The following is a 13938-nucleotide window of genomic DNA, read 5'->3' on the forward strand; positions in this document are numbered from 1 at the left end:
AAATAGTTTGTACGTTTTTTATAAATCGTTTGAACAATTTAGGAAACCGTTTTTACGATTTAAGAAAACGTTTTTACGATTTTAAAAAAATAGTTCGTACGATTTAATAAATTGTACAAACGATTAAATAAACAAATTGTACAAACGATTTATTAAATTGTACAAACAATTTACTAAATTGTACAAACAATCTTTAAATCGTACAAACGACTTATTTAATCGTACAAACGACTTATTAAATCGTACAAACGACTTATTAAATTGTTCAAACGATTTATTAAATTGTACAAACGATTTATAAAATTGTACAAACGATTTATTAAATTGTACAAACAATTTGTTAAGTCGTACACACGTTTTTTTTTTATATCGTTCAAACGATTTTTTTTTTAAATCTACATTGTTAAAATGGCACGAATACGCCGTCGTACGTGCCTATTCGATGTCATTAATATTTAAAACAATCGGTTGCAAGTCGCTAATTTTGTCATTCCTATTCGATAATTTTATCTTTTTTAATCGATGGTTATTTGGTTTATATGCAATAAAGTTGTTGATCGAAAACATACTACCATCATTTCTATTCGGAAAAAATACAACTCCTATTCGCTAAACTTCTCATCTTATTACATAATTTTATCTCTATGACCTCCTATGCGATGTTTTTTAATTCTTTTTCAATAATTGCCATGATTGCATTCTGGGAAATATGACAAATTTAACTAGAATTGGTTGTAAACTCAATTAAATAGGAATGTAAAGTTTAACATTATTATCGAATATAAATCATTTTATCACATAGATTGACAAAACAAAATTTTAAAATATTGGAAATAAGGCAGAAGTTTTCTCTCTTCAAGACTTAGAGACTAGAGATCAGCATAAATTAAGCTGTTGCTATTTAATATTAAATAGATGTGTTTCGTTTTATACATTGATGGAGTAATTATAGAGGATTAAGTTATTCAGAATACTAATTTATTTAATTGATTATATTTTTTATCAATTTTTGACAAAGATATCCAATATGTTTTAAAATAAAGTACATTTTGATCCTAATTCAAGACTTAAAGGCATTGATACGTCTCACCAATTACGGAACATTAAAAAATATTAATACAAGTTGTAGTGATTTTTTTTTCAGAAACATCAAGTCATGCTCTGCATTATCTTTAATTGAGAAATCAATACTATTTCTGTTTTACAAAAAAATTATCTCCAGGCATGGAGGGGGGGGGGGGTCACTCACTGTAATGAAATTTTCTAAAAGGACTCCTGCAATATAGTAAATTATATGATCACAAGAAAAAAACATGAAGTCAATATGCATTTCAGATTCTATGAATAGTAACTCAAGTCTTTATGCTGTTATATACTTAATCATGTGATCAAGTTTGAGCCAATCAGAGAGCTTAGAATTAAAGGTGATATCACCTTTTCGTGCTAAATAGATGCTATCACCTATTTGAATAAGTGGTATCACTTATTCGAAAAGGTGATATTACCTATTTGAGTTTCTTACAACAGTCATTAATGAATGCTCCCTATAATATATATTATACTACACTGGAACCAAGAAAATTCAGACTACCCAGTTTTTATGCATTTTCTACGATTTTCTTGTTGTATACATGATATATAAGTGAAATAAATTTATTTGTAAGCAAAAAAAAAAAAAAAAAAAGAAAAAACTTCAGCAGTTTGACGGGAAAAGGTGATATCAGTCATATCACCCAATCGAATAAGTGATATCACAAATTCGAATAAGTGATATCACCTTTTCGAATTAGTGATATCACAAATTCAAATCAAATAGGTGATATCATCTATTGGAACAGGTGATATCACTTATTCAAATAGGGGATACTACTTTTTGCAGTAAATACCAAAACGGGGCCTCATACCTATGAATTCAATCACAGTAGTGAAAACCCAATCATAAATATGTGTTTTTATGCTGTCGAATTTTGAACCGGTTTCATGATCAAAATTCCACGACCCGGCTCAGTTTTCAACGGATTGGGGTCTAAATTCAACACCTTCGGTCTCAGTATTCAACGTTGAAAAATGACCCCCGGGTCAATTTTCAACCCGGGTCAAAATTCAACGTTACACCGGTGCTGCTACTTGAACCTCCATTCCATAAAGATATCTGATATATTCACTTAAGTCACTGGGTTCACTACTCATACGCTGCAACTCGTATAATTTGCACTAACGTGTGACATGGACGTATACTTGTCGAGGAAAGTCGACCCATCACGTTTGCACTCCGGAAACAATTATTCACTGTGAATTAACACACAATCCCGTTAATTAAAACGAAGTTCGGTACTCACTGTACTTCTGACACCATGTATCAATACCCGTATAAGTCTTTATGTGGAGTGTAATAGTGTTTATTCAAGTAGGTAAGCACATGGCATGTTTACAACAAAGTGTAGAACGGGGCCGCTTAGGTGCTCTATGAAATACATTAAATTTTACCGAGGCCGCTCATGTACATAAGAATGAATAGGATCTATATTTAGCAATATTCAGTTGACGTACTCTAATATTGTTACAGATACGATATATCTTGGTGAGATTGAGATAAAGACACCACAGAGACAGACATATCTGTTTCATACTTGGATATTTTACTTGAAAAAGACGTTAATGGTAATCTAACAACGAAGCTATATGATAAACATTATGACTTTTCTATAGTCAACACTTCCCTTTCTTATGCAGCTAAATACCTTTATCACCTACATACGGAGTATATATATCTCAGTTGATTTGATACACAAGAGCATGCTCTATGTATGAAAAATTTCTAAAACAATTTCCTCTGATATTCTTGACAACAACTAATAATGCAGATATAAAAAATAAACAACGATTATTCAGTGAACATGGCATTATGAATAGCAATAGCTCTGCTGGCATATTTTCCATATGCGCTAGCGTGCGTCATGGAATATGCCAGCAGAGCAATTGCTATTCATAACGCCATGTTCACTGAATAACGTTGCTTATTTCTCAATTAAAGACCATTGAATTTATGGATGCTGAGTTTAAACGCGGTTGTTGATATCCCAGTGGCATCAACTTATCAGTGAGTAACATGCCTAGTAGCGTGACATTTTCTAAATGACATTTGATAGGGATTTCATAATTTGACACAATGTGTCATAAAAATGACATCTCACACACAAAGACACCAAAAGCGGAGGACCACAATTATTTGAATTTGCTTGTGATAAAATATGTACCGTGGTATTTATAATCGGGATGACAAATATTTTAGTACATTTTTTAATATTGAATAGTTGTAATTATGGTTAATAATAACATATTGCCGACAATTAGATTTTATATTTAAACTTGTAACTTGACTCGACATTCACGTGATTTAAGCACATTTACTTGCAGTATTGGTATTGAGGTTATCTATTAAACTAGTGCAAAGGCATAACCAATTTAAAATTCTCCCAGTCACTTAAATCAAGTCTAGAATTTTTGTTTTATACATTTTTTTTTCAAAGTGCATTAAATTTCCCCATGGTAAAATATGAAGATGTATTCTCTTAACGCATTTATAAATTCTTTTTCAAAGTGTGTTGATTTGGTCCCAAATTTGACGCACTTTGAAAATAAAAATTCGACTGTGTTGCCAGAGTCCCTCATTTTTTAAAATAAAATTTGACTAATAAATATTCATCATTCTCGATACATAAAGCTTACGGTTTGTGTAACCGGTCAACAGTGATGTCCACCTCTCCATTAAACACCTGATCCCATCTCTTGAATCTCTAAGGGTGCTTGTTTATACCCTGCTCACAAATTAGTTTTTATGAGACCATTTATGATCCTTCAACCGGCGTCTGAACTTCATAAATATTATAGATTTTGTTGAAGATTAGACAAACGATAGGCCAGACATGAAAAAAAAAATATTCGAAGACACTAACACATTGTCAGAATGAATTAAATGTATCAGATCCATGTTAAAGTCGCGTATTTCATTAAATGGCAATATGAAAACCATCTATCACTCTGTATGCAATAATACAGAAGTGAAAAAAGAATGAGATAGATTACATGATTAGCACTGCAGTACGTAATCATGAGTTGTCCCTGCCAACAATACAGGTAATAACATTGTCTTCGTTTGAAAGGTTCATCATATAAACTGCATGAATTTTAGAAGAACTTGGATTTGATTCTACTAGTCGTATTCCAACTTATACTCATACTTTCCTTTCTAAAGAAGAAATTCTTCATAATCATATATTAGTTTTGAATATTTTTAATATGCCACAGAACCAAAATAAATTTGAACTATCATATATTGGATTCCGAAACTTTATAAGAATCCTTATAAACAAAGATACATGTATATTGTGGGTTCCAGTAAATGCTCAACCAAACCTCTTTCTTTACTCCTCAAGTATCTATAATTTAACCCAAGACAAGTTGGTCAATACATACCTGTCTCTTTTCATCAATGTTTTCCCAATAAATACCCGGAGATACCTACGTATACAGGGTTGTTCTCTTTAGTACTCTGCCATTTAATTTTTAGAATGCACCTATTTCTTGCCAAGTATAAAAAGAACGCAAATAGTACGTATTCTATAATTGCATGATGTGTTCCTCAAGGCCTTTAATTTTTCCATAGTCGTTTTAATCAGCGTTTAAAACTATGAATTATATATGTTGTTTGCAATATGAGTATTCAATGACCTTTGATTTTATTAATTTAATTCCTGCATGGTGAACGGTTTTTGATAAGTATTCATTTGCTATTTTGTCAGGTGTTTCAAGTTTATTCAAGGTATTGATTATGACGTCACAATGCAGCTGGACGCACAATGACCCTCCAGTGAATACAGCCACAAATCCAGTGAATATGTAGTGTATGACGTGTTTGCGATTGTATATATTATATAGGGAATATAAATAGACTATATAATAAACTTATTACTGAGAAATTAATTAATTTATTTATTTATTTTGGGGGGGGGGGGGCTGGGGGTACGTGGATGGGTGGGTTAATGCTCGTTGCAGTTTTTTAAGGCATAAAGAGACCAATGAACTCACACCCAATAAGAAATGTAAAAAAAATGTACTTACATAACTACTTAACAATTTTTCATCCTAAAATTAAAATCCCAAGGACCAAGAGTTATTCCTTAAACCTCGAAAATTTAACCCCACGAAAATATTATTTTACAGTATTATTTGTCAATTTAAACCTAGAATATCTACATGTTGTGAAGCAAATCAGGACAATTAGGATGAATGAGGAAAGTTCTGAATTGAATTTATTAAGACAACGGAAAATGATTGGGTGAATTGTCAGCGTTGAAAGTTACGACTAAGTGATCCTTATCAATCTACCTCACTATTTACCTATTCTCTATATCGAGTTGACAAATCTTGCAAGCTGAATAATGACGAAGAATGTAGTTGTTTAGAAATTTTTTAATCCTCTCCCTCCAAAACAATTGTAAAAAAAATTCTACTCGATTGGGCAGATCATTTGACAACTTCAAAAGCGAGGGACAGCATTTATAGTTTTATACACCATTAAATATGGCATCTGAAAATTCAATTCAGAACTTTTTTCGGGAAATCATAGAATTGTTTGTTATACAGTGTACCCCTCGGTTTGAGGACCAACTAGAGTCTTGGTGCGTAGCTATGATGTCTCGGGGTTTTAACCTTGTTTCCATAACCAAAATTAATACTGTGTTTGATGACTAACAATATTTTCAAGTGATTTGAACTTGCGTCTATAACCTATAATAATACACTGATTTGGTGACTAAATATAATAGTGTCCCGGTGACTTAAGCCTGTGTCTACAACCAAAAGTAGTGCAATGTTTGACTGGAACTAGGAAAACGTTAAAATTACAGAATCACAGAATACGATTATTTTTCTAGTTTTTATTTTATATAAGCATGATTCATAGAAAGAAAGTCCAAACGGATACATAATAAATATTGAATCATTAATTATCGTTATTTTATTACGGTAATTATAAATAATATTCGATAAAAGTGTTTCTAGTATTAGTTTTCAAAAACAAAACAAAACAAAACAAACAAACAAAAACATTGTATAGATAACAAACTTGGTGAAAGTGAAAATTAAACAATGGACGTTACACAACATTTTTCTAGTCTTCAGGCTCTCATAAAATCAGTTGAAGGTTTGCACTTCTTCATTTTTATTTCATATTAAATTTGTATGTTCTTTTTTGATTTTCATATAATAATATTTGATGTCTCCTCATATGTCACATAACAAATGAACCAATATGACGGGGAGTTTTGTATTTAATCGTCCAAACATTTAAACCCCTCTTCTTTAGTAAATATTTCATAATCAAAATCAAACTTTAAAGACTGCATGTTAATATAATATATCAGAAAGAAGCATTCGTTCAGTGTACAGATTATTCCCCATAAATACTCTCTGAAAGGTATACTAGTATATATGATTACATTTCTAGACTGGAATGTAAAACAGTTGACATTTAATAATTCAGTTTTGAGTCTCAACACTTTTCTAAAAGGAAAACAAAGATCACTGAAAGACCTTTTTGTAAGCAAATATATATCACCGAATGTTTGAATGGTTGCAATTAGTTATGATTTTACAATACTGATTTAAGTCTGACTGCATCAAATTTTCTGATAGGGTTCATGATCTGCAAGGAAAAAAGATTTTTTTTTAACCAATTACAATGAGATATGGATAAATATCTTACTTTAATTTATTCACGTTTCCTATAAATATTTTTTTGACATTCAATTTAAAGCAAAAAAAAAAATAATTTTCTTCTATAAAATTTAATTTTCTCTTTACAGCATATCTTATATTATCAAATTTAATCATGAAATTTTGAGAAATATTTTGAAAAAATAGCACTTGATATACAATGTACGACTTACTGTTGATTTTTAACACTTGTGGATTTGAGAACTATATAATTATAGACTCCCTTTAATTAAAATAACATGCATTTGGAGTTGATACTTACAGACATGTGGTGTCTGCTCTGGGAGGGAATATATTGTTCGCATGATTTTGGGAGTTCCCCAGAGTCCCTTCCTGTGGGAAATTACGTAAACGACTATCCCAACCACAAAAACTAGGGTAAAAATGGTTCCTAGGACAATGAAGGCAATACTGGCAGCAGATCTGATAAAAAAGTATTCTTATATAAACATCCAAACATTTCTATACATGTCAAGAGAATACAACTAAAGGCCAGATTTTATCTACCTTCATTTCTGATCTTCAGAATAATAAGTGAAACTGAGATTTTTTTGAAAAATATTTCTTTGAGATATATATAACTGTGCTTTTTTTCCTTTCTTAATTATGCGATGTAAATAAACGTTAGTAATAAATAAGTGTATCATACATTTGATGGCCTTGTTGATCGATCAAATCACAGCATTTTCCTCCACAACACCCATGAGAACAATACACGTAATCTTCTTTCTTATAATCGTAACAAAGAGTAGTGTCTGATTGTATTGAAGGTCCATCTCTACGAATGTAAAAAGTAAGGATAATGAATAGTAATACATGTATATCTAAAATATCTATTGACAATACAAATGTGTTAACAGGGCTATAACATGAAGCCATGGAAATAGTTGAATCCACACTTTTCAAAAGCTATGTCCCTTGGCCGCCATCTTAGGGGATAAACCAAAGAATCCTCACAGTAGCCTTTGTAGTTGTCAGGTTTGTAACTTTGTTATTTGACTGGGAAAAATCATTGCATAGTGTATACTGATTGCCCCATTTTTGGGCTAACCACACATCTAAAGAAAACAATTTAAATAGTGGATTCATCATAACCCAAACGAATGTTTGGCAGCATAAAGAGGAGAAATGTTGTTTCTTTCCCTTTTGACATTTTGGTTGACCCCGCAAAGGGACACAACTTTTTAATTAGTGTGGATTAGACTATTCCAGAACAGGGCTCAAGACCGTTATATCAATTTGAAAGTTTGACTTAAGTCTATTCTCAGTTTATGGTCTTGGGGCCCTGTTGTCTGGTGTCTACACGGAGCAGAGATCCCCTATTGAGTGACCAAACAAAAATACAAATCGTTAAGCCTATTTTGGATTGATATGTTATTCCAATCGCAAAAGTTCAGATATTTCTTTTGTATACATTTATGGCCCCATCTTCAAATTTACAATGTAAAGATTATTTGTTGTGAAGTTAAGTAAAGAATGATATTGGTACAAAGGATTGTCTAACCTACAACATTTGTCACCGCAGCACCCCATTGGACAGTACTTGTAATCGTGTATACTGTTTAACCAACACATAGTGGAGGATGGGTGGCTGGAATAAAATAAAATACCAATAAAATTAACTAAAATTAATATACATGTAAAGATTCTATATATGACAGGATTTCTCATAGAGATCAAACTTGAATATCTCGGGCTTTAATATATTAGTATTTCATTAAGACAGATGACAAAAACAATTTTACTGTTTTAAAACAGTTTGTAACAGTTTTTAAAATAAAATTTGGAAATTCACATTAAAGAAATGTTTATATGTACGTAAAAGTTTTAACGAATTTATTAAAATTTTGAAATTAAAAAATTAAAAAAGTTTCTCGATAATGGTATACACTGTTTAAGGTGGAAACGTCTTATAGATTTAAAAACAAGATTAAATTATTAGCATCTTTGAAAGTTTGCAATTTCTTTATACATGTATAATTGAAATTAACAATCTGCATCATGTTCAACCGACATAAAGACTTCTTTGATAAACATAGAAGAAAAAATTTCTATGAGTTCAAAAGAAAAAAGATATGTTTGTGAAACACTGTTGCCCCCATAATTATGGCAGCTCAGGCGATATAGTTTAATTTCATCAAATGCAAGTCTAACTCCAAGGTCAAAATGACAAATTTGTTGGCATCAAGAAGGTCATGTCACAAGGATTACATCTGTGAAATATGAAATCTCCGCTAAATATTCAAAAATTGTCGCCGATGTTTAAAATATTTACACATTGGGGCAAAATCTTAGCTCAGGATCAAATGGTCAAAAATATTTATACTAATTGCAAGGTCTTGAAACAATAAATATACACGTACATAAACAATGAAGTATGAATGCTCCAGCACCAACTACTCAATAGTTATAACCATTGTTAAAATTTGGTATATTGTTGGGAAAAAAGCGAATTAAACTCCAATGTTATGAGGTCTAATTTGCTGGTACCCTAAGAAAGGTCTTGTCACAATTAATGCTTCTATAAAATATAAGTGCCGTAGCCTCACATAATCAAAAGTTATGAGCAAGATTTTAGTTTTTGCAGACAAACCGACAGACAGACGGACGCATAGGACAATAACTATATTCCCCTAGTCTTCGATTATGGAGGCATAAAACATATTTATAAGCCAAAAAAGTCAGTAAATAATACTCATCACCATTTTACATTGTGAAAAAAGTTTCATATACAAATCACCTGCAGCACTTTCCATCACAACAGCCGTACCCACAGTAACGATAACTCTGCTCGGCTTCTATGTAACATATCGTCAGGCCGGGGTGGAGAATATCACTTTCACTGTAACGATAAAAATTATAATTTAAAAAATCTTGTGGATACTTAATGCAAACGAAATTTGATAGCATGAATTGGTTCAAATAATTAACAGATTTTGGTTATAAATTGATCCCGTATCATATAACTAAAGTATCTAGAAAATTTTTCATAATCAAATTACTTCTCATGACATCATCCTCATGACATTTTAATTGCAGGTTAGCAAAATCATTAAATCTTAATCTCTACTATATATTACACAATTTATTTGTATTTTCACAATTAAAAGTTTTTTTTGAAAGAAAGTTTACATGGACAAATCAATGTGATGAAACGTTGACACAAATTGGCCAAAATAAAATTAAATATTTATTATTATAAAAATGAATAAATAACTGTAGAACACAATTCAAAATTAAAAAAATATGAGAATAAATATACTCCCATAATGTTCAACTTAATCATTCAATAAAAATCAAAATCAGAGTACATATCAAAATTTGAAACTCTTCATGAGTATATTGTGAAAACACAGCATGTGAAAACATTATCTTATCAAATAGGACTTAAACAACATACAATCAATCAATGACGAAAATCTTACTTGCAGCATCTCCCAACACAGCAGCCTAGTGGACAATGTCGGTAGTCGTGGACTTCATTAATGTAGCAGAACGTAGAATCAGGGTGTGGTGTTGTGACATCACTAGTGTAAACATTGAAAAAAATGTCTTACCTTAAATACTTAATATTGTTTTAAAAAGTCTTCTTTTTCATATAATGTTTACTAATTAAAAACATTTTTTCTCAAAAATCCATTTTCACATATTTGTGTATATCAATTAAACAATGGAAACCCGCGCTTTGTGGTGTCTTCATCTTTGATTTCACTAACCTATTTCTTGTTGTAAATTGTCGACGGGTAGAAGTTCCATATTCACCTGGACTGAAATGTAAAGGAAAAACGACAGGAATTGAAAACTAAATTAATATTTTAATTTAACATGACATATACATGGTATATATCAATATTATGTAATATATATAAAAAGTTTTTTCTTCAACATGAAAATAGCGAAGTACTTGCTAAATGCTCTTGAAACATCATACACCAAATGTGAATTAAAATATTTATGTAACATGTATTAATGTTTCTTCAAAACTCACCATAATAGTCAATCAAAGTATACAGGAAAAAATTACATATTATTTTAAAAAAACGTACGCGTGAATACAATGAAACGCTATGATTAAAAAGTATATTTTAGATAAAAATAATCTTGAAAATACACATATTGTTTAAAATACTTAATATTTTTTCTGTTAACTTTTAATATAATAATATGGTTATAAAGCATGTGCTATACTAATATCACGATATTCTAATCTATTCAAGACTAATAAACGTTAGTATCTTAGACAAGATGACTCGCAGTGCATTTGATATTTTTCCCTGTTATATGATTTATTAGAGCCACTATAACTTTAAACCGTCAAAAGTATACATATGTACATGTATGTATACTAAAAGAACATAATCTCAAAGATTTTATTATTGCATAAAAATTTCATGTTAAATTCCCTAATGATGCTTTTTCTCAATTTGATGATATTTTTAAGGGGTGTGGTACCTGACCGAGGAAAGGACAAATTTAAACAAGATGACTTACACACAACAACGAACTTTCATAGTAGTCCCACAGCAGCCGTGAGGGCACCCACTATAACATTTGTCTTCTATTGGCCCGGGGGACGGTGGGATTTCTCCCTCCCTGTAGAAAAAAATCTTAAGACGATGTGACAGTTCCTCTAAGGAGCGACGACATAAGAAGTGAAATTCAACGTGCTACTTTACAAGATGTTTTAAACGCAGTTTTTGTGTGGGGTTAGGCTTTGGAATATTAAATAACCCTCGCTGCTCAATGGTCCAGAGCGAAATGAATAGATTAAAATTTGTAGCCCTTCGCCGATACATTATGATATTTTTATATAGTGACTTTTTATATTAGTAAATTTGTCTTGCAAGGTACGATAAAAGAAAATGTTCAGTCGGTGATATTGCAAAATACATAACCAGTGAAGCGTAAACCCCCTTCACATAGTAAAGTAAGAGTATATTCAGAGTAATGGTTTCACGTACCTACAGCACTGTCCTCCGGTTTCTCCACAACAACCATGTTCACAATAAATAAAATCTGCAGGATACTTGCTGTTGTTAAAACAGAGGGTGGAATCAGGCTTCTGTGTCAGTGTCCTTCAATAAATACACACATTGATAGGGCTGCTTTTATTGAGAATATTTAAGGAAAAATAAAGAAATGTAAAATATTTTCAACTTTTAATAGATTATGATTTTGTTTATTTTTATGGTTATTTCTGAAAAACAAAGATTTAAAACTTATTTTTAAAGATAGAAAAGAAAGACAGAATTGCAAGAGTATATTTTAAACTTGAAATGTTCCACAAGTAAGAACAATTCCTGAAACAAGGTAAGCTAGTGAAGAATGAGTTGACGCAACAAGAATTTTGACAATCTCGTTTTCAGTCAAATAATTGTTTGATCAAATGATCTATTCATCACAGTGTTGAATACTACCGTTTTTCATACAAAAACTAAGCCAAAATATTCATTGTAAAATGTATACATATTTTTTTCCGTTTGACTTTCAAAGCACATATTTGCTTTGCTCCACTTTGTTTCTTTGTTTGTTTTCGATTTGCACTATTTAAATTCTGAGGCTGTTTCTTTATCTGCATGCATACGTCTTTTAGAAGGTTTTTTTCAAATGAGAGCATGATAGCAAAATTGATTATTAAACATTGTGAGTATATCGGATTTTTTGTTGCAAATGTTATGAAATATAGTGAAGCATGTACCAGTTCTGCATTCTGTTGAATGGAGATTCTTCTTGACTGTTAAAAAAAAACTTTTAAAATGAAATTCAGTTAGTTTATTTTTCATAAATATGTGTTTCTTACAATATTGAAATATAAATGTGAATTTTTGATTAAGCAAAATAAAAGATTTAAATACATTTCCTGATGATTATTAACACAAGCTAATGGAATGACAAATAAATGAGGATATGGGTAATTTTACATCTTTTGCTTGTTGTCCTTTAATAATAAATTGTAACTTACGTGCAGCAACGTTCATTCTGAGTGCCTCGTTCACAGCATCCAGTGGGACAGTACAGGTAATAATTGGTGCTATGGTCCCAACAGATCGTGCTGGTCCCGGGGGGAGGGGGTAATTCTCCACTCCTGGAGGAATAGCAAAAAATTGTCATATAAAAAAATGCAAACATTTAACAACATTATTCATGATATGTAGGACTAAAAACTAAAAAAATCTTCCAAATTATGTCAAGTCCATATGTACTCGCAACATCTCCCGGCGCAGCAGGGACCTGGACAAATCGCCGTGTCCAGTAAATCGTTGATGAAACATGTCTCTGCTGACACATGATCTGACAATTAAAAAAGGAAGATTTTATCGTGAAAATAAACACCGAGTATACTTTAACGTTGAAATTTTGTAATTGATACTTCTATTGTTTAGTTTCAACTTGATGCTTGTTGTACTCTATTTTTAAACAATATTTTATTGCATATCATTTGCTTTATATTGCAGTGTAAACAAAGAGCATTTTCACAGCCATCGATGCATAAGGAATCTTTTGTTGAAGCTCAAGTTATCTTGTAAAGATTTTGTTTTGTGAAAATAATGGCTATATTATAGATATGGCTTATCGTAGGGGATGGAAGTTCTACTAGATGTATAAGAAAATGAAATTAAATTTACATTACAAAACAGGTACACAATGTTGATACATCAAAGATTTTCAAAAGAAATAGAAATTAAGTACAAAACTCTTCAGTTTATTTCCAATTTTATCCAATGAATTAACGTTACAGTGTTACAACGTATTTACCTGTGCAAACCAAAAGGTATATTAACATCAATATCGGCAATGTTTTCACAAAAGTCGCCATTTTAACTCCTTTACTGTTGATATTTTAGAGTGTATATTTATCAAAAATACATGGTGTCCTTTTAAATCTTCTACCAAAACAGTGTTACGGTGTGCTTTTTGTTTACTCGTTAAAGGTATATATTATAGGCCTTTGAACTGCCGCTAGGGGTCAGTTTTATGAACGATAACTCTCTGCTGAAACATGTTGAGAGCAGGCTCGGGGTATGTAACTGTTTACACGCAAGGCAGTTTTTAGCATTTCCCAAGTGTTTCTTTGCTCTCAGTAGAATCCAGTGGTTTTAAAATTTAGCATAAGTGTAATACTTATTTACTGTGTTGACGCGGGTACCATTTCACTACATA

At 31.2% G+C, this 13938-nt stretch overlaps 1 protein-coding gene across 2 annotated transcripts; it reads right to left on the reverse strand.

Annotated features, from left to right (window-relative positions):
* Positions 1–6061: 6061 nt before the first annotated feature.
* On the reverse strand, positions 6062–13677 carry LOC134241020 (keratin-associated protein 9-1-like). 2 transcript variants are annotated; one of them, XM_062723111.1, is made up of 13 exons: positions 13534–13677; positions 12981–13068; positions 12740–12862; positions 12476–12511; positions 11739–11852; positions 11269–11370; positions 10494–10544; positions 10203–10304; positions 9518–9619; positions 8282–8368; positions 7427–7555; positions 7040–7200; positions 6062–6706 (listed from the first exon to the last, which is right to left on the reverse strand). In XM_062723111.1, exons 1-13 carry the CDS (start codon positions 13592–13594, stop codon positions 6681–6683), a joined length of 1182 nt encoding a protein of 393 aa, XP_062579095.1. In that variant the 5' UTR covers positions 13595–13677; the 3' UTR covers positions 6062–6680. The 2 variants fall into 2 exon arrangements, with proteins under 2 accessions (XP_062579095.1, XP_062579096.1); XM_062723112.1 differs by lacking the exon at positions 12476–12511.
* Positions 13678–13938: the final 261 nt, after the last annotated feature.

This window comes from Saccostrea cucullata, unplaced genomic scaffold (genome assembly GCF_032062105.1).
Source record: "Saccostrea cucullata isolate Sc308-1 unplaced genomic scaffold, CSIRO_AGI_Scuc_v1 ctg2961, whole genome shotgun sequence".
Taxonomy (NCBI): domain Eukaryota; kingdom Metazoa; phylum Mollusca; class Bivalvia; order Ostreida; family Ostreidae; genus Saccostrea; species Saccostrea cuccullata.

Bases quoted from the DNA above. Each gene is read 5' to 3' on its own strand.
- LOC134241020 (XM_062723111.1), bottom strand. From the start codon at position 13,594: ATGGCGACTTTTGTGAAAACATTGCCGATATTGATGTTAATATACCTT. The intron at 12,512-12,739 runs GTAAGTTACAAT...TTTTTTTAACAG, and splicing joins CAGAATGAACGTTGCTGCAC to TCAAGAAGAATCTCCATTCA. The intron at 7,556-8,281 runs GTTAGACAATCC...TTACATTCGTAG, and splicing joins TGCGGTGACAAATGTTGTAG to AGATGGACCTTCAATACAAT.